This window comes from Pteropus medius, unplaced genomic scaffold, assembly GCF_902729225.1.
Source record: "Pteropus medius unplaced genomic scaffold, Ma_sr-lr_union100, whole genome shotgun sequence".
NCBI lineage: Eukaryota > Metazoa > Chordata > Mammalia > Chiroptera > Pteropodidae > Pteropus > Pteropus medius.
In genome coordinates this window covers 10,583,393-10,607,668 of record NW_024344370.1, presented here as the reverse complement: position 1 = coordinate 10,607,668, position 24,276 = coordinate 10,583,393, and the positions used below count along the sequence as shown (strand labels likewise).

At 33.5% G+C, this 24,276-nt stretch overlaps 1 protein-coding gene across 27 annotated transcripts in view; it reads left to right on the top strand.

Moving 5' to 3' along the window:
* Nucleotides 1-24,276, top strand: part of LOC120608233 (A disintegrin and metalloproteinase with thrombospondin motifs 6) — a 289,732-nt gene that overhangs the window by 189,631 nt on the left and 75,825 nt on the right. For 16 of the 27 annotated variants that reach the window (XR_005654347.1, XR_005654348.1, XR_005654349.1 and 13 more), the window contains 3 exons: nt 6,138-6,245; nt 15,765-15,910; nt 17,947-18,010. Coding sequence is in view for 18 of the 27 variants with exons in the window: in XM_039870023.1 (XP_039725957.1) it covers nt 6,138-6,245; nt 15,765-15,910; nt 17,947-18,010 (318 nt within the window). In the remaining 9 variants the exon portion in view is untranslated. Of the gene's footprint in view, nt 1-6,137; nt 6,246-15,764; nt 15,924-17,946; nt 18,011-24,276 lie in introns of those variants that run through there. The other 11 variants (XR_005654352.1, XM_039870040.1, XM_039870038.1 and 8 more) reach the window with 6 other exon arrangements.

The following is a 24,276-nucleotide window of genomic DNA, read 5'->3' as shown; positions in this document are numbered from 1 at the left end:
TTTATTTATATATAACAAAAACATATGTATATACATATAATTTTCTTCTTCGCCTTTTTAGGATCTCTTGCACTTAAATTACCCACATAACAAAATTAACCTATTTAAAGCTGAAATAAGGGTACATTATTCTCTTTCTTCAGATGGCTACTAAACACCTGGAGCCAGGCCATGGGGTCACCATATGTTGCTTTTCAATTTTCCTTTGTGTGATACAATGATAAGTAACCTTTCTAATCACTGATGCTCCTTCTTGACCTCTTCAGGGCTCTGTTCTCCCTCTTGGACGTCAGGATCCTTTATTGCAAACAGCTGTTGAGAGATGTTACTGATAGGGTAATGAGGACAAAGAGAATGTTTCATATCCAGAGCCAAAGACCCAAGATGGCATAGGGTTTAGGGTTTCCCAAGGGCAGAAACTTTTATAATCTTTACAGTTGTTAAAAATAAAAAATAAAACCTTCTAGCAATAAAGATGCCATTTTCTCTTCATATGCCATTTTGCTTCCTTAATGATACAATAATTATAAAATGGTACTGGACTTTTATGATATCCCTTTTGCCCTTATGTAAACAGCTAATTAAAAAATTTCCAGGTAAATCAAAGAGCTTTTCTTCCTATTTTTCAGTATCACTTAATACCTATAGTTAAACTTGAAGTGGATGGAAACATTAAAAATTATCATTTCAATTTCTTCTATTATTTTGAAAGGGTCATTCATTCACTGTAAAACAATCAATTATTGTATTCTGATCAAAGGAGCCCTAGTTCACTTCTTTACAGTTATTTTCTAAATATTAGGCAAATTATTTTATTTTAGTTAATTACTTTAAACTTAATTCTATATGTATTTTTATTATGATTTATATTTGCTAATATTTGTATTGTTCTTAATGCTTGAAAACTGTGATTTATCTGAAAAATCAAATACAGTAGAAGCCTGGAAGTTGATATTAAAATTTTAAATAAGTAGGAGTATTTCAAATGTCTTTTCTCTTGGAAGACCATGGAATACTTTGAGAAGTATGTTATCAGTATCTTTTAAAAATCCAAACACAAGTAGTGATGTTACATTTAGAAGTTCCAATTATAATATTAAATAATAATAATATTAATAATGTATACATTGATGCCTAAGCTCATATACTAAGTGAATGTTATGAGTCAGTAATAATAGTATTAACTTGGAGATAACTTTCTTTAAAATACAGGTAAAGGGGAGAAGGGTATTATGAACATTTAGTGAGTTTTTTTTAAATATTAGAATACAAGTAAACCCTTACTAATCACCCTTAATCGGCCATTGACTTCATTCAATTCTGATACATTTAAGAGAAATAGGAAGGTAGCCTAGTTGTTTGGAGATACCTTGGGCATTGATACTAGACAGAGCTAACTCAAATCTAGTTTTAGTAAAGAATGAAGCAAATTTTTAAATCTTTCTGAATTCAAAGTTTCTCATTTTGTCTAAGAAGATTTTCGTAATGATTAAATGAGATAGAAATATGAATATGCCTACAACAGTACTTGACAGTATCTCCTGAAAAAATGTTAGTTCCTTTCTTTTTTTTCCTACCTACAACATCGCTGCTGAGAGGTCATGAAGTATATGCCAGAGTTTTTCCAGTGATGAGAGATCGAGTTTTATTTAATCACTGTTCAGCTCTTCTTGAAGATACTTTTATACCTTGAAATGAAATCTGTCCCCTCCTAGTTTTTTTTTTTTACCTTCTTTTTTCCATTTCTACTGAGAAATAATAGATACATATCACTGTGTAAGTTTAAGGTATACAGTGTGATGATTTGATTTACATATACTCTGAAATGATTACCACAATAGGTTTAGTTCATATCCATCATCTCATATAAATACAATGAAAAGAAAGGGAAAAAATTTCTCCCTGTGATGAGAATTCTTAGGATATATCCACTGGTTGAACTGACTTCAAATTTTTATGCGTATTTTGTCTCAAATCCTTTATATAATTGACTTTTAAAGTCTAGGAAAAGAGTTTCGGTTTCAAAAACAAACAGTAAACAGAATCACTCCTTCAGGTATAAAAATAGAAAATGCTAGATAAGTAAAACTTAACAAATATCATTTATTTAGCTATAACATGTATTTCTGTGATGAGAAGAGACATAAGTAAAATTGACAGACTATGGAATGATGCCAGTGTAATGCATAAGTCTTGTTTGTTCATACATGATTATTTCCTAGTGATTAGTGATGCGAAGCTATCAGACAAGTTTTCTCACAAAGAGAAAATCTATAACATGTTAGAAAGACTCTTAGAAACAATTGAAAGTTCTATAGAAGCTTCATTCTTTATTGGAATAGTGAATAGCTTACCGGCTTCATTTCCAAAACACTAAATTATCTATTGAAGTTATGAGGGCAGATGAAAAATCTGTGGATTTTACATCCCTTTATGTTATTTTTTAAGCTCATCGATAAAGAAGCTATACCCTGAATCTAATTTTCAATTTTTATAAAAGTGTTTTTGTTGGCGACAGATACTCTCAAAGACCTACATCTCTAAGAAGGAAGCATCACAAGCCACAGGGTTAAAGCTACCAAGGATCAATGGATTGGGATGAGGAGACAAAAATGCCAGCAGAGATTTAACTGTGCACATATTTAATTAGTACCGTTGATGTTTTGCTTGTTTTCTGACTACAAAGTTACATAGCTTTTAAGTGGTCTGCTCCACTCCTTTTTTTCCCTATTAACCTTGTTTTCTCATAAGTGATTTTTCAGAATGTGGGGTTTTTCACAAAATACATTTATAACCTTTTAGCAGAAAGCTTGTATATATCTGAACCAAAAAAGGGAGGTAGCTATGTGCCAGAACTGAAGAGTTTTAGTTCAAGTGGTAAGCTGGTGAGCTGATGTCGCCCATGTTGGGATAAGAGACATCGCCTTGGGCTTGAGCTAAGAAACTGGAACCGAGACCCTTTTGTAAAGTCAGAACTTTGGAAGGATTATCTCTACTGCAAAGAAAGAAGTAAAAAGAAATGGCAAGTAAGCTTGTCTACTCTTTGCTCTGGACAGGGAAAAATAGCTCCTGTGTGAAATTGAAGCCATTAGCTTGTGCTTCACATAAGAACGGAGTAAGACTTTATACAGTCTACAATAAATCGACATGAAAACTGATTCAGTGAAACATTGGAGCTATGATGGAAACAAATGCATGAGCCTACACTTCTACAACTCGAGGCACAGATTGCTCAAAATAATAACAAATATTCATTGAAATAAGCTTGAATACAAAAGAACAGACAGCATAAGGAAATAATCCACCATGAATTTAGCAAGCAGAAAGATTAGCAACCCATGAGAAAGAGATATGGAAAATATGAAAAGAGGCTAAGAACAAGAAGGTCCAATATAAGTTGAATAGGCGTTCCAGAAGAAAGAATGAGGAAGAGATATATTAAAAGAAATAATGACTAATAATTTTTAAGAATCAAAGATATGAATTCTCAAAGCACGAATCTCAAGTAGATAAATAAAAAGAACACCTAGATATAGTGGTGAAACTGCACTAGAGAAAGACAAAGAGAACTCTTAAAAGCAACTGGGAAGACTTTATCACAAAGAAACAGCAATTAGACAGACAGATGACTTTATCAGCCCCCATAAAGTTTCCAGATAACAATGAACTTAACACCTTCAAATGCCAAGGTAAGATTAAATATCAGCCTAGAATACTATAGTCAACTAAAATATCATTTTTAAAATGAAGGCAAAATAAATATATTTTCAGACAACTAAGAACAAGAGTTCCTTTGTTAAATTAACTACTAAAGAATGTATATCAAGAAGAAATTGAATTTAAAGGATAGTGCAGGATACAAGAAACAGTTGTTTATTAAAAGCATTGGTAAACATATAGAATAAGCTAAATATATATTGATGATCAAGGTTTGGGCAATGAATAGGTCACAGACTTTTATACTTTTGTAGACAAGGAAAATTCCTCTCCAAAGATTAGCAGTTCAACACAGGGATGTCAACTTTTAATTTTGCCAAGTAAAAACATTTTGTAAAGACTGCCATAAGCAAACACACCCAGCCCCAAAGAATCTTTCAGTCTGTTGTAATGCCTAAAAAGTAAAAATAACACTTCATAAATAAGGGCAGTCCATTAAAATAAAGCATTTAGTTTCATGAAAAACCTAACCACACTGACATCATTCTTCTAATTTTGTCACAGAATATTAAAAACTTTATCATAGAGCAGTACCCATCCATGGCGTTTGGGCTACATGTCTGATTATACCCTACTGCCTCCCTGAACCCCTTCAATTCTAAGTGATGGTGTTATTTTTTTTGGTAACACTAACATAATGTCTGGTGAATTTAGGTGCTCAACAAATATCCTTGAACGGATGGGAAATAATACTATTTTATTTTACCAGGCAATATTTTAAGACTCTAAATGTTAGTCCTACTGCTTTTTAAATATTAAACTAAAAGAAACATGTACTAATAAACCATATCCTATAGAAAAGGAAGAATAAAATAGTGTAAATAACCTTCTTTTAGAGTAGAAACAGAAGCTTTGAAAGAAAGTAGTCTTTATAATACATTGGATTATAAGAACAGGAAAATTTTATCTTTTTATTACGATTCATGGTACATGTTGTTTTTCTTTTCTAATGTTTAACTCTCTTCTAGCTCAATGGTTCTCCAAATGGTATTTAAAGTAGATAATTTTCCAAAAATATTTAAAAAGTCTAATAGAAATTACTTGTCTCATTCTCTGTCTGGCGGGATAAGGAGAGCATCGTGCAGAAGGGCCCATAGTGATCTCTTCAATTTACTGTTCTCTGTGGGGCATTTCTATTTGTGGGAACGTTTGACTTGATTCAGTATGTTATGCTTTATTTCTGAATTCTGTTAATGTCACATAAGTTCTTTTTAAAAATTTTTTAATTGAGATATATTTGACATGTAATACTATATTAGTTTCAAGTGGACAACATAAATGATTCACTATTTGCCTATAATGTGAAATGATCACCACAGTAAGTGTAATTAACAGTTATCACCAGACATGGTTACAAAATTTTTTTTCTTGTGATATGTGAGATAAGTTCTAATAATTATATTTGAGAGTTTAAAGAGCAGTTGGGAATAATAGCAATATAATTGAATGTTGTATTTAAATTTATCTTTGCATTCCAGATTAATATATGTTTATTGCAAACATGTTTTTACTAAGTGGTTCTATTTTAAATTAAAAACTTGTAATATCAGTAATGATGCTAATTGGTGATGTTATATAAAGAAACACTGAAAATTTTGAGTATTTCTTCAAAATAAGCTTTCTGGGGACTGTTATTTAAAACACCTTACTCAGAGATATGCTGGACAGCTTATTTTAAAATCTGATAGTATGTTAACAAAATGAGGTATTTTATATTGCCAATTTTAGAATAAGTGTTGTAATTCTCCCATACTGAAATAGGATAATGAGAAATCATAATAAATAAGAGAAGACAACTCCATACATCTGAAATATGTCATTGGTGAAAATTATATGTAAATAGCAACCTTTGTTTAAAACCAAATTTTTTTTTCATGAAGATGGGCTGCATTGATGAACTGCAACTAATATTGCTAGGTTATTCTTTAGGTATCTCTGATTTTAGAAATTACTCCTTGCCCATTCCTATGGTCTCTCTTTTTTTCTTCTTAAAATGGCCTTAATTTAAATATTGCAGTAGATCTAGGAAGTCATCTTCCAGGCAACACTAGAGTAACTGGTAAGTGTATGCTATTATATATTCTTGAGAATAATACATAGCAGTTTCCTTTCTACATATTCATTCTTTTCCCCTACTCTTCTTTATTAATGAAATTTCTACAAATTATTTTAAAAGCATCTTAATATTAAAAACTAAGATATATTTTAGTAAAGTAAGAATTATAAAGGCAAATGTTTAAATGATTCTGCAAAATGGGTAAGCTACTTTCCATTAGAACCTCTTCCAAAATCCACATCTTTGATGCTTCAATACCAGCAAGAAACAAATAATGCTGAGTGACTGTGGGTGTATTTTATGGAAGAGTGGACATGATTTTAGTCTTTACCTCTGATCAACTTGCTTTTGCCTTCTTTCCTAGGAAGTGTGTAGAGAGCTCTGGTGTCTCAGCAAAAGCAACCGTTGTGTCACCAACAGTATTCCTGCAGCTGAAGGAACACTCTGTCAAACTGGGAATATTGAGAAGGGGGTAAGCTCAAATGATTTATTAGCTATTTGATAATTTTCTGGAGTTGATATTCAACTACTAGGAAATCATGCATACTAATTAAAATGTACTTGAGAAAATACTAAATTCCTAGTTTAATAAGTTATTATTATATCTTGATATCTGCAAATATACCTTGTTTAGGAAATTACAATGAGTATTTTCTGGGTCAATTTTACCTTTCTGTACATATATGTGTGAGTTATAGTTGTAACAGAAAATTCTAACGATAATCTTACATAATATAGTCTGCTTAGTTATCTGTTTGGTTTTTTTTTCTGATAAATAATTCCCAGGAAAATGATGTGATCTCAAATTCTTTTATAACTGTAGTCTAACTATAGTCACTTTTAAGTTGTAGTTTGAGAGAAAGGATAATAGTGGAAGAATAATTAAGCAATTTATTGAGCATAGAAAATGGTGCTAAATAATTTTAGTTTCATCAGTCTAGTTTTCAAAAATATTATTATTAAAAATTGTTGAATCAAATAGGAACCATTTATGCTATTTTTGAAGTTCTTTAGGAATTGCAACATATGTAAATTCTAGAATTTATTGCTATGGACTGAATTTATAATAGTAACTACTACTGTCATCTGTTCTCAGTTCTGACTTCTTCCTTGTTAGTTGGGCTAGTTTCAACAAAGATTACACTGAATTTCAACTTGCAATCTGATGTTTAAATAAAAAGAATGAAAGCTTTTGGGCAGCTGTCACGGTTTATTAATCCTTGCTGACGGCTTCATTCAGGACCCATGACCTAGTGCCCATGTTGATGGCTTTTCCATGCTGAGTTTGGAAATGTTGGTAAATTATGCTAAATGTATGAATTGATAGGGTCATTTTTAAAGGATTAACAGTCTTTTTTGAGGCTAAATAAGTAGCCAATAAAAATACAGAGATCTTTGCATACTACCAAAAATTCCTTCTTTTTTTTCACAGAAGTAATAGAAAATATTAGGAACCGCATTCTTGAAACAACAGCCTAGGTTTATTTTGGAACCAACAATTCTTGTCAACGACAAGTAGCAATTTAAATCAATCTGTTCTTAGAAGAAATGTACAGCCATAAGGGAGGAAAGTCACAGTGAGAATATGTTTCTTTATTTGCGCTTGATTGGTCATTAGTCTTGTGATCTAGTCCATGGGCAGCAAATTCTATTTGCTTGGAATTATACTATGAATAGGCCTGATGGCTCTTTTTATTTTACTTTATTTTTTAACCTAAAGCATAATTTTTTTTTTTACTTTTAAACACCTCAGAGCCCTCTTAAAATATTCTATAAATTACATAATCGACCCAAATAAGTAAATCATAAGTAGTGGCTATCTGAGAACACATAGTTCAACCCTACCAATCATTTATATAGTAAACACATATTTAATATCATTTGTGCTTAATTACAGGACCCTCAAATGCCATATCTTACAGCTATAAACATATATGTGATAGAGATGACATATTTCTTTAAAATTACAGACAATTTCGAGGGATACTTAGAAGATTCAATAATAATAAAGCTAACAGTATTGAGTTTAAATCTAGATAAACAAATAGAAAGGAAATAAAATTCTTCTAAGCGTATATAAGTATAGACAAGAGAAAATTAACAAAATGAGCAAAAATATATTTGATTTCTGAATATTTGCATTTTTAATTTAGGTTAATGGTTGTCAATGTTTTAATCCATAACCCCTTGCATCTACATCTTCAAATTGCATCTACATAATTCTGATATATACATTTTTTTAAAAATGGAAATTCTCTAAAAGAACCCATTGTCTGCCTCCTTATGCTGTCTTTGGACCCTTGTCAGCTTCTGACATACCTCAACAGAACATCTTGGACTCAGTAAGAAACGATGTAAGAATCTTGTAAGTGTAGCAAAGCTTGTGTACCAAGAAGTCTTTCATGTTCACATTAGAGTTTAGTTTCATAAAGTTAACATGTTGGATTTTACCAAGTAAATTAACCTACAAAAATCTTAGCCATTGTTCTAGAGATATGAAAGGTTAATAGACAGCTTTAGGAATGGCACTAAGAAGTCTTAAAATGAATGAAAGGAAAAGGGAGGAAGGAAGGAAGGAAGGAAGGAAGGAAGGAAGGAAGGAAGGACGAACGCAAGCAAGCAAACACATCGACACCTGGAAAAAAAAGAACAGCATGCTAAGAGAAGACTCTCAATATATTTTTATTAAACTTGAATTTATGAAGAGACTGTCAAAGAACTAGATCAACTTACATTTTTAAGGAGAAAACAGTACAAAGAACTAGACATGTGAGCTGAATAATTCTTAATTTATTTTTAATTTATTTGTTACTAGCTGTATTTGTCATATTATTTATGAAGTTTTTGTTATTATTGATTTCACTTATTTTTTTTCTTTAAAAGAGAAGTGTGTTTACTGTTGCCAAATGTAGATTTTCCTCCTAAGGCTATATCTATCTGGAAATTAAACCAGAGCTCAGAATGTTGACTCAAATCAAAACAGCCATGCAAAGAGCTAGTTACTTTGTCAGGTCAGCCTTGTGTGGCCAGTCTGTATTCTCACCACCTAAAAACAGTTGACAATACCAATAACAATTATGATGATAATGAATATTTTAAAAGTACTTACACCATGCCAGGCACATATATGTTCTATTTAATATTGACAGAAATTCTATGAGGTGGGTACTGTTTTAACTCCATTTTAAAGATGAGGAAAGTTAAGACTTGGGAGTCTAAGGTTACACAGCAATTTAATAGCAGAGCTGAGATTCTAGTCCAAGCCTTTCCAATTCTAAAGTTGAAAACTTTTGCCCCTCTATCCTGCCTCTGATTTTACTTTATTTTTAGATGGGAAATTTTGCGGAGAAAAAGCAATTTTTTACTGTCACGGGAATAAAGTGAGTCACTGAGCTTGAGATTGGTGGTGACAATATATTTTACTCTTTAATACTAAGTGAATTTTTCACCTATCTACCTGTAACAGTTTATCTCAGGAATCATAGCTAAGAATATACGATTTGTGTTATAATTGGCAAAATAATGAATTTCTACTTTAAAATAGGAAATAATCTATTTCTACATATTTCATAGAGACATCGTGAGGATGGAATGAGATAATATCTCCGTGAGCTTTTTATGGGCTTCCTCTGAGGAAAGGTGCTAGTATATATTACTAGAGTATTATTATTACTTTTGATTATTATTTGCCAACCTTAGATGGTGGTGGGCAGAAAACTCTTTGTCGGACTGTCTTAACTGGCAGTAACAAATATCAGAGAGTATAAGCATTAGTTTTCGTGTCTCAGAAACATGAATGGAATCTGCACGGCTTCTGATCTTAACTCTAAATTTCAAGACTACTCTCATCAGAAGAAACAAGAAAGAACCTCTGTTATGTATAGCCAGTAGGATGAAACCAAAAGCAGCTCAGAGATTTTTGAATAAATCTTATTTTTAAATGGTCAGGGAAGAAGTATTCCTCAAGTGATAGCATAGGCATATCCAGAGGACTGGATCCACAATGATCTCGTCAAACTCTGGCTGCAAAAGACGTGGGATCCCTGCCCAAGGGCGCAGTTCCACAAATGTTCCATGTAAGTGTGGGAACTGTTCCATGCACATTTAGCAGATGGAGTAAGAAATATGGCCAAAAAATTAAAAACTGATCTTTGCGTGAGTCCTGGGGGGTCTGACATCGCTATTACAGCCGTTGGAGGTTTGCCTGAATAAGCCATTCAAGGATTGAATAAGAACCATATGGTCTGAATGGATGTGCTTAGGGACAGTAGCATTAACCAAAGGAGGAAATATGATGAACCCAGACAGTATGCTGGTTGGTACTGTGTGTCCATGGGTCAAACTCCTACAAATCAATCAATATAACTTGAAGCCAAAAAAAAATTTTAGACATGGCATCAGCAATAACACTTTGGACAGGAATCGGAGGGATGCCATATTTGATGAAATAGTAAACAAAGATTTAGACTGTAAAAACTTTGATCGCAGTGTTAGCATTGTTTCTGAACAGGAGGATATTAAGATAGTCAAAACTCAGTCTTTGCAAACTCTGATGGTGATCACCATAAAGATTTCAAGTGCTTGGTTTATTGCCAGAAGATTGATTTAATGATTCTACGATACCCAATTAGAGATATAGTCCAGCATTTGTACCTGCATATATATGACATTGATTCCTAATATCTTTGTATGGGAAACATAGGGCTGGATTAGAATAGGATTATTATATGTCCTTCTAAAGCACTGGATGTATAATAGGACATTTGCAGCCTTAGATCTTAGAGTAGAATATAATATGTTTTGACTGGGTCCCAGACTATAAACACAGGACATAAAGAAAGAATAACTCTTCCAGTTGCTCTAGAAATTTAAATAGTATAGGATGACAAGTTCTGATTTAGAATTTGGGCTGAAATAAGCTTCAGTATTCCTGCACCTGCACAGCGGAAAGATAAGGCTCTTAGTGCTGTGCTCCAACTTTCAGCTTTTCTGACTTGGGAAGAATGTTCTATATTGAATCACCAATATCACTTTCTTTAAAATCTTAGTATTTTCTTAGAAGTCTCTCATTCCAGATGCTGGACCTAGTGCTGGCTATGGTACAAGATCTACCATAATCACATCTTAAAATGACTCTAGTTTAAAAATATGTATATTTTAAATATTTTAAAATAAAAAAAAACTATTTTAAAAGTATACTTGTCTTGAAAAAAAGTTTTGTGGAATTCTGACAAATTCTTAAGGTTAGATTTTTTGATTTGTAATGTATCTTGCTTGAAAAAAATTCCCTGATATATGGATCATGAAATTCAGTGGTTTAATAGCAAGAGATGTTTAATAATTGTTTCTTAAGAAAACTTGCAAAGCCTCACTGGACTATGTCATCTTTCTAAATAGTTTGAAAAATATACTTGTTTGGTTTAGAAGGGATGTGAAAAGCAAAAATGAACAATCTGAAATTTTATTCTTGGAGTGTGATAGTTTCACCTTTTTTTCACCTTTCCGAATCTGGTTAAACACACTTGAATTAGCAAGGAGAAGCCCAGTTTATCCAATTCATCCGAATAATTTGAACTGAAGTAACATGACTGATATTTAGAATACATCACTAGATATAACATTTGAGAATAAAGATTAGAAACTGGTTTTCATCTGAAGATTTAACTCTTCTAGTTTAAGAAGTAAAATTCTTCTATACCTATGCAAATAGAGCTTTTACAGGTTTGGCAACTTCAGTCCTCCTCTACCCCTCCTTCCCCCCCACCCCCCAAAAAAGAACGATAAAATTAGAATGCATAACACTCAAAATTCTTACCTTTACATACTAATAGGATTTATACACTTCAAGTTGCTTTATTTGGTATAATGTAATTATATTACTTACGACTTACATTAAAATCAGTATATATTGATTCATGTAATTATCTAGAAAATTAGCTCCAATAACTTGATCCACATGAAGTCCCCTATGGATTTCTTAAAGCGTTTATTGTTAAGTTTCTTCTCTTAAAATCAAGTGCTGTATCAATATACTTACCACTACCAGAGGAGGGAAGTAGCAAGAATTCCAAAGAGATCCTTTCCTATAATATAAGGAGGTGGGGGGAAGCTAAACAAAGCACAAAAGAATATTTTGCCAGAGATCAAAATCAAACAAGTCCTTTGATAGATTTTTAACTTCTTTAAAGGTATGTCTGCATAAAAATAATTTCTAAAGTTGTCCTAATCCAAACCATATTGGAAATCAAAAACTAAAGTTAGTCTCCATTTTATATTTAGGGAAATTAAAGAAAAGAAACAAATCACCTGCCTTGGACCAAAGATACTGTTAGAATGAGAACTCTGGTTTGTAACTCAGACTGAAGTTGTCCCTACACAAACTGAAGTTGTTAACTTGTTAACTAGTTAACTAATTTGTTAACTAGTTGTTAAACTAGACACTGGTAGGTGCATACTTATATTATTATTATGAATTCTTTATTTTTTGCCCATTAATCTTTATTACTTAACTTTCCTACATAATTGTCTATTATGTTTTAACTCCATGAAATAGATATGATCAATACCATGAATTTATGCAGTAAAAGGTTCTAGCAAACCAGTTACAAAACACTACTTCCATGTCGATATTAAATAATGATGAGAACTGAGCAACAATTTACAAGCTGAATATTGTATTTATCTTTTGCCCTAAGAGTAAGTTTTAAAAGGAAAACGAGAGAATTTATGTGCCTTCTTTCCCTGTCCTATATTTTGTTAGCCTCCAGGAAATCTGTATAACAATATTATCAAATACTTTGGAACCTGTATTTTTCAGTATTCTTATGGTCTTCACAATTCCTTTGTCCCCTGAAAAATTCAGAAGATGAAATTTTTTTCTCTACCAATTGTGAATACTCAAGAAGGTCTGAAACAACATGTGGAGGTACACTTGTAGCTAAGTGGATTTTTCTTTTACTCTCTAGTGTTTTTTTATATTTTATGTAGTAGAACAGTTCAGTAAAGTGTGTTAGAGTATTTTTTAATGTCTTCATATATATAATTCTACACGTCCAATTGGCTTTTTTCCCCACTGAGTTTTGTGTATTTTTAGACAGATAATGCCTTTTATGCCAGTTCAGTGACCCTGGGCAAGTCAACCTTCTTTAAGCTCTGGTTTCCTCGTCTGAAAAATGAAGTGTTTAGACCATGTAAAACTAAAGTCCCTTTGAGCTTTAGGTGCAGCTCTGTGACTTTATAAAACGTGAAATCAAGCTTTAATGTTATTTGAAATCAATAACGCTAAATTTCCAACTTGAAAAAATAGGCAAATTTTAAGACTTGGAATTTTTTAAAGTGTTGTCATTAATTGAAATCATAGGGGAAAACATAAGTAATTGCTGGCCAAAACTACATTACTCGGTCATTCTCACAGGAAAATAGATACAGTCATAAATATTCTGAATATAATTATTCAGGCATAAAACACATAGCCACTTCTAATAACAAAAATGTAAAACTGGAGATTTGTTGTGACTTTTATGTAGGTGAAAGTCTGCCATAATTGATATATCATGTATAAATGTTGTGACTTTTATGTAGGTGAAAGTCTGCCATAATTGATATATCATGTACAAAAGGTTGGTCTTCAAGATCAATTAGGTAAGTCATAAGCTGACAGCTGGAACATTCTCTCCCTCTCAAGTGAACATTATCAGCAGCCCTACTCCCAGGGTTAGTACTGTATTATCAGTTCAGCCAACTATCTCTGCTTTATAATTTTGGACAGATGATTATTTTTGCATGGTAATTTTCATTATCAAAACTCATAATCTTTCTTAATGTCCCATTTTAATATTTATTAAGTTAAGAGTCAGAATATTCTGCTTTATAGCCAACCAAATTTTGACTTCCTCTTGCCTAATTTTTTATGTACAAATGATAATTGCTCAGCACTTATCTAAAAAATCTTTAATTCTGTTAGAACTACTAAAATATTCACTTGAGTGCCAACTACCAGGAAAACAAAGGTGAATTTGACTTTCTTTACCCTCCAGTATTTCCATTTTCTTACTGACATGTAGCAAACAAAACAGAACGCAGAATTCTAAAATTTAACTAATGTATCCATGCATTCAATAAATTTTTATTGCTTATCTACTGCTAGGCACTGTTCTAGATATTTGGCATTTCCAATGATAAAAATGTGCAGATCCGCTCTGTCCAACATAGTAGCCAGTAGCTACATGTGACTATGAAGCCCTAGCAGTGTGGCTAGTGGGTGTGAGGAACCAAATTTTTAATATTTATTAATTTAAATTCAAATAGTCACATGTTGCTGTCAAGGCTTTTACATACTAACAAAAGGAGACAAACAATGAAGGAATTTGAAAAATAAACTAAACAGGGCAATTTAAAGTAGTGTGGACTAAAACAGGAGAATGTAATCACTGGGAAATCCTGGAGTAAGGGGAAAGGAGGGCAGGAAGGGGCGGGGTGATGTACTACTTCAGATGAGTGTGGTCAAGGAAAGACCCCTCTGGTGAAGCGACACGACCTGAGACTGAATGACGAGAAGACAACAATATAAGGAATTGTGAGAAGAGTGTTTTCAGAAGGACCAGCAAATGCCATGTGCCCTATAGAAGGAACAAGCTTAGTTTATTGAGGAAAAGAAAGGTCAGCGTGTCTGGAGCAATCCATGAAAGACAGAGAGAGTAAGGCTGGAGCAGGAGGCAGGGGCTAGGCCACTGTGGATCAGAGTTAAGAGCAGTCGGAAACTACCTCAATCTTTTAAGCAAAAATGAGACATGACGTGATAATATGTTTTTAAAAGATCTTTCTGAATGCTTACTGGAGAATAGGTTGATTATAGATAGAAAAAAGTGGAGGCAGGTAACAAGGTAAGAAGCTCATTCGTTTGCCAGTTTGGTATAGGGTGGTAGAAGTGAAAAAGGTGAAAATTGAAAAAATTCGGGATATATAGAATTAGTATCATAAACTGATTACTTTTACTTTTTAAGCACCAGATATCATAATCCCTTTACATTTTAATATAAAGTTGAATTTTTATTTAATAATGTAACATTGCTGACAATTATTCAGCTCTAGTAATGTTGCCTATTGTTATTCATATAAGCAAATGACTTTCATAGCATCAGTATGGTTTGTCAGCATTTGATGATCATTCACAAAAATGCACCAATAAAAGCATAGAAATGCTCGGTCTAAAAAAAAAGGCTTTCTTTTTTACCATATTCTGCAAGTAAGATTTATCATGTTAGAGTTATGAGCTGATTATTTGATGTCTGCGTCTCGATAAATTATTCCTGGCTTTCTACTTATGTGCAGTATGTGTGGTTTATTGCAGCGAGTAAAGCTGAGAGGAATTCCAGTACACATGTTCATGCAGGCGCTATACACATGGCTAGTCAGTGTATATAAGGGTTTTTTTGTACCCGATCCCTAGTGTCTTGGCATTACTTTTATTATGTCTGCAGTACTCATGTAGATGAAATGCCACAACACATTCTTTTACTATTGTAGCCTCAATCAGACTTTTTTTTTTTTTTTTTAAAGAAAAAGCAATTACCATCATAAAAATTCCTTACTGGGGAACTTTCCATATTGCGTTATCATTCCATGAGTCTAATAATAGTGGAATATAAAGAAAAAAATTTTTAATACTAAAATATCTAAAAAAGACTTTTTGAGGTCTCTATAATGAGAAACACTAGAAGTCTGGAGTAGGAGAAATAAGGAAAAAGAAGTCAAGTTTTTTTAGACTCCTGGTACACGTTAGAGATTTATAAATCATTGCTTAGCTAGAGATAATTTGCAAATCACATGCACCTTCACCAATGTCTAAACACAGTTAAAGAACTCTCAGTCTGCTATCTATTGGGAGAATGCTAATGCCTATAATTGGTCATTGCCTGACCCTTATGTATTTCGATCCTGATAGCTCTATCTGCCAAAAAGCTAATTCTGTGTTTTCTGTGAAATCTTGCAGTGGTGTTATCAGGGAGATTGTGTTCCTTTCGGCACTTGGCCGCAGAGCGTAGATGGGGGCTGGGGTGCCTGGTCACTGTGGGGAGAGTGCAGCAGGACCTGCGGGGGAGGCGTCTCCTCATCCCTAAGACACTGTGACAGTCCAGCGTAAGTAGCTAAAGTAAGCCGGAGCCAACAAAAAGACACAGTTGGAAATGATTCAAAGCTGTGGTTTCTCATGTTATCTGTAAAAACGTTTCACTAGTGAGCCAAGTGTTTGTCTTCAGAACAAGCAATAGGCACAGGGAAGTGGAGGAGCCTTGTTGGACAGACTTTCTTTTTCTTCCCTGCCCCTTACTATGTAGCTAAAAATAAAAGAAAAAGAAAAAAAGAAAAATATGTGTATCTATCCCAGGTATCGCCAAATTTTTTAATCTAGTAATAATCAGATAGATTTCCTCTTCCCCAAACTGCTGAATTATGGATGAATCCAGGTCTGGTCTTAGCTACATTACCATTATTCCCAGGAAACCTAAGGTCTTTTCACATGTCACATAAAATTATTACTGCTACATTAGTATTAAAAGGACCAATGAGAGCACTTCAAGGGTTGAAATGCCTTGATTCGCATCACAAATCACAATGAAAAGAATACTGCCCACGTGTTAAAATAGTTTTAACACATTAATCATCTTCCAGAGTTGCCACCGCTTTTCTCCTCATGACTGTTTTATGCAGGTCAGACTGCTCCTCTCCCACCCCTCTTTTCCTCCAGCCAGAGTTCCCCTGGCATAAGGCTAGTTCCATCAGTATTCTTTGCTAGTTGTATTGCTTCTCTTCCACCGGTGCCCATTGCAGGTGGACTGTTCCTCTGGTTGGTCTTTCCAGTCCTTCTGAAGACTAAACATGCTGACATTTTTGTCTAAAGCTCAGGTTGAGGGTCTTCTTTCCTGACATATTTTGGTACAGAATGTTATGATATCACTTCTGCTTTTTCTCTCTTCTGAGATAGAAGATGGTCTGTTTTTATTTTTTTCTCATTTGAACTCAAGATCCTTCTCTTTGGTTTCTCTCTCTAAAGGTCTCTTTTACTCTTTTTAGCTTGAAATGTTTTCCCTCTATATTAGTTCTGTGTTTACATTCTCCTACTTTCTATCTATTATTACCCTCTGGCCAAACAGAGGTCACTGTCACCCGCTTATAAACCAGTCATTCTTCCATCATCCCCACTACTTTGTTTTTGTCTGACCCACCATTTCTTCCAAACTGATTCAAGCTGGGTCATTTCTTTCCCTTGCTTAGAGTCAGCATTCACTGGCATTCAAAATATATTCAAAATTATAACTTTAACTATCCTTTTAATACCCGTGAGCCAAAAGTATAATTTGAGACTTAAATTCAATTGCAGGCTACTCTAAATTAATAACCAAAATTATAAAACCCTATAAGAATAAATAATATACCCAGATACTGAAGAAAACGACCAGACCTCTTTAAAAAAAAAGCAAGTTAGTTTTCTCCATTCAGAAATAGCATTCAAATAATAACATGGCTTTCCCTAATGTTAAGTACTTCAAAAATTAATTTATGAAGGTCAAACATTTGACATCTCATTTTTTCATTAATTCTAGTGTAACAAAGTATTTCATATAATGTAAATCCATCTGATGTTTAGATTTAATTTTTTAAAAACATATATTTGAAATGAGATAGAAATTCATTTCTGCATTATTTACTTTGAACTGAAGCTATTTCCAGAGAGTTACTAAGTGTCATCTCCTTGTTTCCAATCTGGAAAAAAAGCAAACTTTCCATTTCCTACTTGGTGAACATATAACATCAGATTATAGATTTTGTTGAATATGATACAAATGGCTTTTCATTAAAAATAAGTGATTTTAAAACTTACATTGAACTGATCACCTGTTTACTATGATAATTAGAAAATACATTGATTTAATTGCATTTTCTTAAGAATGTAAATCATGACAATTGTAAAGATACAGTAAATTGCCTTAATTTTTACATTCAACAATCATAATCATTATTGCTAACAATCACCAGTATGATTATTTTATTAACTAATAAAATGTCAAATCTCATATTGTCTTAAAGTAAATGTTAATATATTTTCATCAAGCAATATATGTACTGTCGATATGGATAGATATTATATTCACATGTTAAACAAAATGTGTTTTCAGACCTTCAGGAGGTGGAAAATATTGCCTTGGGGAAAGGAAACGGTATCGCTCCTGTAACACAGATGTAAGTAAAATCAAACTCTGCCATGAAAAATTAGCTCACATTTTCCCAGAGTAGGGACTTTTTTTAAATTGTAAGCTGTTTGATCAGAAATTCATGTGTGTGATGTTCATATGAATCTTTTAAATTGTGAATAATGAAGGGAACCAGCTTCAAGTCCATCAATCCTATCAAGAGCCGAGAGGAAGCTCCAGCACTGGGAGAAAATACATTCTCCACCTGTAGGAATGGAGAGAGAGCTACACACCCCCTGAACTGCCCTGGTCCTCGAAACGCTCACAACTTTGCCATCATTATCTTTCTTGAGTCTGCCTGGATTAATCTTATTATGCTCTTTAGCCCACTACAAGACGTCCCAGAATCCCACATCATTCCTCATCTCTGCCATCTAATCCCATAAAGCTCTGCATATCCCCTTTTCTGTTTCCTATCCCTGCCCAACTGCTGAAATTCTTCTGTGCCCTCAGGAATTCACGATCCATCATCGGCAAAATCCCTTATATCCCGATGTCTCTGAATTTCCCTTCTCTTCACCTTCTTGTTCTAATGGAATCTGGCTCTCCCCTGAAGATAGTGCTTCCTCTGTAGCAGTTTAAAGTTGGAGACTTGCTTTTTCTTCCTTAGCTCTTGAAGTTCTGGGCCTAAAAGTGGATTGGCTATCTTTTTTATATCGTATTACTCCTTCCAAATCATTCTTCCTCCCTCCTGTCTAAAAAACACAGCTCTTAATTTCAAGTCATCAGACTATTACCCACTATCTTGACTCTCATGTTCTTCAACCCTATACCTGTCTTAATTCTTAGTTATTTCATAAGCATGTAGATGATTTTTTCAACATCTTTTCTTCTGGATTTTTCCATAATCATACAAACATGTTATTTTTCCTATCTTGAAAAAACAAAAACAAAAAACCTGCCAGTTATTTTCCCATGTCGTTCCTCCCTTTGAAGCAAAATTTCTCAAAAGAGTCGTCTATACTTACTGTATCTAATTCCTCTTCTCATTTTTTCTTAAAATTGCTCCTGTCAGGTTTTCACCTTCATCATTCTACTGAAAGTGATCTTGTTACATCACAGATGATTTCCATATTGCTAGATCTAATAGTCAAATCTGAGCATTTATCTAACTTGAAATTCACTAGGCTTCCATGACACTACAACTTTTTGAAATTGTCTTTTTATTTCACTGCTGTTCTTTCTCATTCTCCTTTGCTCATTCCTGCTCTTTTCTCTGGTATCTTATTGTTAGAGTATCCAGGACTTAGTCCTTGGCATTTTTATCTGCCCTACTAATGGTCATTTCCTTGGTGAGCTCATCAATTTTTATTGCTTTTGATAGCATTCATATGTCACTTGACCCCCAAATTTATATATTCAGTTAAGACTTTTTCCATGAATTCCAGACTCATATCTTATTATTGATTAGACATTTAATAGACATCTAATATTTAACATATCCAAATGTTATTTCCAAAACATTTTCACAAAGCTGTTCCCCCAGCAGTGTTTCCCATCTCAGATGTCAGCTCTGTCTGGCTCAAGCCCCAAACCCTCGAGTGTTTTTGATTTCCTCCTCTGTCTCACAACCTATATCTAATCCCTCAGAAAATCCCATTCATTGGCTTTACTTTCCAAATGTATCCTAGATCTGACTAATTCTCACTGCCTCCACTGCTGCCACTCTTTCACTGGATTACTCTAAATAGCCTTTTCAGTGGATTTCCCCATACTAACTAACTACTCTGACTCCCTATAGTCCTTAATATAGAGGCAGAGTGAATCAGATTGTATTCTTTACCCAAACCCTTCGATGGCTCCCTATTTTTACTTAAATCCAAAGTTCTTACAAAGTCCTGTAAGGCCTGTGCAATCTGGGTTTCCATGACTTCTCTGCACTCATCTCTTAACTATTTCCTCCTCTTTACTCTTCTCCAGCTACACGGGCTTCTTTCTTCATAGCCAAACATGTTCCCAACTTAGAGATTCTACATTGTCTCTTTTCTTAGCCTTGTATAGTCTTCCCAAAAATATCTACATGGCTAATTCCCTTACCTTAACTTTACTCAACCGTCATCTTCTCAATGAGGTCTAGCCTGAATACCGTATTTAAAATTGCTACTCTCCCTGCTCCTTACAACACTGAGACACCTAATCTTACTTACCTTGGTCTGTTTTTCCCCATACCACCTTATAACACACTCTGCAGCTTATTTATCATATTTAATTCTGTTAATTTTGAATCTTGAAGTAATTAAATTTGAATCTTGAAGTAATTAAATGTAGCTTCAATTACAATGATCATTTCAAGTTACTTGCATTATTTTTTCATTCATTCAACAAACAATTGAATGCTTAGTGCATGTCAGACCGTGCTAGAGTGGGAAAGACAATCTCTGCCCTCAAGGACATTATAAATTCCTGGGAAATCACTTACATGAAGAAAATTACAATATAGAGTGATAAGTGATATGATAAATGATATGATACAATATATGATATATGATAGAATAAGTATGGAATTATTATAATTTGGTATTTAGGAATTACTTCCCATAGGAAGCTAAAGATCTGAAGGGCAAATAGGAGCTGACCAGAAAAAGAAAAAGAAAATGACAATGAGAGCAGTCTAGGCAGAAGGAAAATTAAGTATAAGGCATAGAGGTTTAAAAGCATGATGTTTATCTTGAGGCATGAAGAAACCATTGAAAGATTTAGCCCCAGATGTGTGTGAATTTAATATGTGAGAAGTGAGATTGTTCTCAATAATGATAGATCTGGAGTGTGGTCATGGAGTGCATGTCTAACCTTGAGTGGAGGTGAAGCAGTTCAAGGAACATCAAGGCTAGGTATATGGGGGGTGCTTCATGTGGACGTTGAAGTCACTCAGGGTGATGTTAGAACTTGGAGTATGCAGTGAGACTGAACCAGCTATCAAACCCTTTAATAAACGAGGGGAAGGGACCATCGTGAGGTTAGTAAGAAACAATGGTAAAGCCAGATAGTGATTGGAATGAATAACATGATCTCAGAAGAATAAAGGTTTTATACAAGGGTAGAACAGTTAAATACTTACTATACATCAGACTTTGTTAAGTAGGAGTGAAAAAGCCAAACCTACCTCTTAATTTCCATCTCAGTTTCTGTTGTTCCATAATTGTAGGAGTGGTCACACACTTTGACCTTAATAACGTAGGTATTATATAATATGAATAATTTATGATAAGTAACAGAAAAAGAAAAAAAATTGTGCCAGGCACCTCGGGCTTGTTGCATTTTACCCACTGACTATGTTTTAGATGCTCAAATTCCAGAGCTTGCTATTGGTGCATTGACATTTCTATCATTGCCTTTGTTTTATACTTCGGCTTTTAGCAAATGATAAGGAAATGCAGTAAACATGACTACATGATGGGAATACAAATAATTATTTTTTTTCCCATTAATCTTGACTTTACTAGTTCAGAATTTGAGGCAATTCAGTTATCATGCTAAAATTTATTTTCGTGCTATCCAGGTTAATAAAGCTATCTGAGCATAAGTTATGTAAGCTGAGGCCTTTTAATATGTATTCTAGTATGTGAAAAATTTAAACTTTCAAAACACATAATCTAACATAGCGCTGTCCAGAGAACTTTCTTTAATAATAGAAATATTCTATATGTTCATTGTCCAGCTTGGAAGCCACTGGCCAAATTAGCTATTAAGCACTTGAAAAGTGGCTAGTACAACTAAAGAACAGAATTTTTAAGTTTAGTTTAAATTTGATTAGCCACATGTGCTAGTCTCAGCCGTATTGGACAGCACAGAGCTAGACAGTCTAGCTATGCAGTAGAAAAATAATTGTTATAAAGAAGATTGTAAATATTATATAAAAAAATTCTCAAAATAAAGTAATCTTAGTTCATTTTAGAAACAAATTTAAGAGACTTCCATTTTTTGATAATGACAAATTAGGTTATTCTGACTGAATTTTTTTTAAACTGCTGAATAAGGGGTTTTTTTTAATTTTAAAATTAACAAAGAACTGGCAAGATAGTGAGAGAAATGCCTAATGGTGAAATTTTTTGAGGAAGGGGAATGCAAAAAGATAAGTGGGGCACCCATAAGATACTTTTGCCCTGACAGTACTCAGAAAAAGAAGAGATGATCTGCTCGTGCCTCTTTCTTAAGTACTATATAAAGAAAATTTTTCCCAGGGCTCCTGCCCTCCCTGCTCCCTTAGCTAATTTCCTTCACGTTTTATTGGCCAAGAGGCCACATGCCCACCCTAAACCAGTCACGGGCAAAAAGGAATGGGATGACTATAATTGGTTTAGACTAATCCAGATATGCCTTTAAAATGAGTTTAACATCCCCTTCCCTAAGAGGTAGATTCCTGAGCAAAAATCAGATTTCTGTTAGCAAGAAAGTAGAGAGTAGAAGATATTGGGCATGCCGCAAATGTCTGAATCAGAGCTCTTTTAGCTTCCGTCCTCACAGTAGTGCCCCCTTAGTTGAGCAGGATACGTTCCTCCAGTGGGTGCCTGAAATTGTAGATAGTACCAAACCCTATATATCCTATATGTTTTTTCCTATACATACATACCTATAATAAAGTTTAATTTATAAATTAGGCATAGTAAGAGATTAATGACCATAACTAATAATAACATATAATGATTATAATATACTATAATAAAAGTTATGTGAATGTGGTCTCTCAAAGTATCTTATCGTACTGTACTCACCCTTCTTGTGATGACGTGAGTTGATATACTGGACAAAAGGATGATTCATGTCCTGGGCAGGATGGAGTGGGATGACGCAGGATTTCATCACACTACTCAGAGCAGAATTTAAACCTAAATTAAATTTAAATGGAATTTAAACACAAGTTAAAACTTGTGACTTATTTGTTTCCATTTAATATTTTTAGACTACAGTTGACCTCTGGTCACTGAAACCATGGAAAAGGAGGGCCACTCGACTGATAGAAGTAGCAGCACAGTAGTAGTAGTAGTAGTAGTAGTAGCTGTTGCTAACATTTAGTGAACACTTAACTACATATCAGACCTATTATTATAATCATATTTTCTAACTATACTGAGAGTTCTTCTCAGTAGTGACTTGGCTTGGTAAGATATTTTTAATTTCCATTTAAATCTAGAAAACTATAATAACTTAAAGTTTGGGCATAATCTATTCTGTTATAACCTTGCTTCTTTAACACAAATTAATTCACAAATGATAAAGCTATTTTGTTGCATATTTTGTGCCACTAAGCAGTATAGCAGCTGAAGTCAAACTTCATTATACAGCTAAACAACAGAGGAGAATTGTACTATATATGAAGACCATTTACCCCCAGTTCTTCTCTCTGCTCACTTTTGGCCATGTACTCTGTCGCAGCAGCCCTTATTGTGTGCTTCTACCTGTTCTTTGTACATTGGCCTCTTGTTCTTATAACCCAGAAGGCTCAACCCTTCCTTATTAACTTTTTCAGCCTTTTTTTTTTTTAAGATTAATGTCTTGTGTTTACTCCAGTATTTCTTTGTTAGGAATTTGCCATATATATTTTAAATTGTGCTAGTATTTTCTTAGAATTGTTATTATTAGTGTTCTGTCTTTGAGTTCTCTGCCTCTAGTGCTATTTTCCCCATATGCCTATTATTTTTAGTGTGCAATTTTGCAGAAAGGGATTTTTCAGGAATTAATGTATAATATTAGAGCAGAAACTCCTATAGTTTAAAAATCTATCCTAAAAGTTTCTATTATATAAAGTACATTATAGGATAGGGAATTTAATGATAAATCATGAAGGGTGAACTGATTGGAGTTAAGACTGAGTAATGCAAGCAAGGCTTCAGTATTTTTCATTTACCATAGAATACGTGTTAACTATAAGAACATTATGGGGCTATTGTGTTTGTATTCTTTAGGTTAACCTTGGTACTTTTTTTCTAGAGGTATAATGCTTTAAAAGTTCTTTGATTCTGTAATGCCCGGGTATCCGTTATGAGCTACCATAATTTAAGGGATTTGAGAGAGTATATTTGTCTTTTATCAAATCAGCCTCCTGCCTTTGTGCGTGTTTTATACAATTTAATATTATGCATATCGTAGTGACTCTGTAAATAAGAACTGAAAGAAAACTTTTCAATTAGGAACAATTTGACAATCAAGAACTAGAAAATAATTCATAAGCATTTTTGGATTGGCCATTTGTGATCTAAGAGTTTTTCTTGAGACTTAAATAGGGGTAATATAAAAGATTAATTCAAATAACCCTGG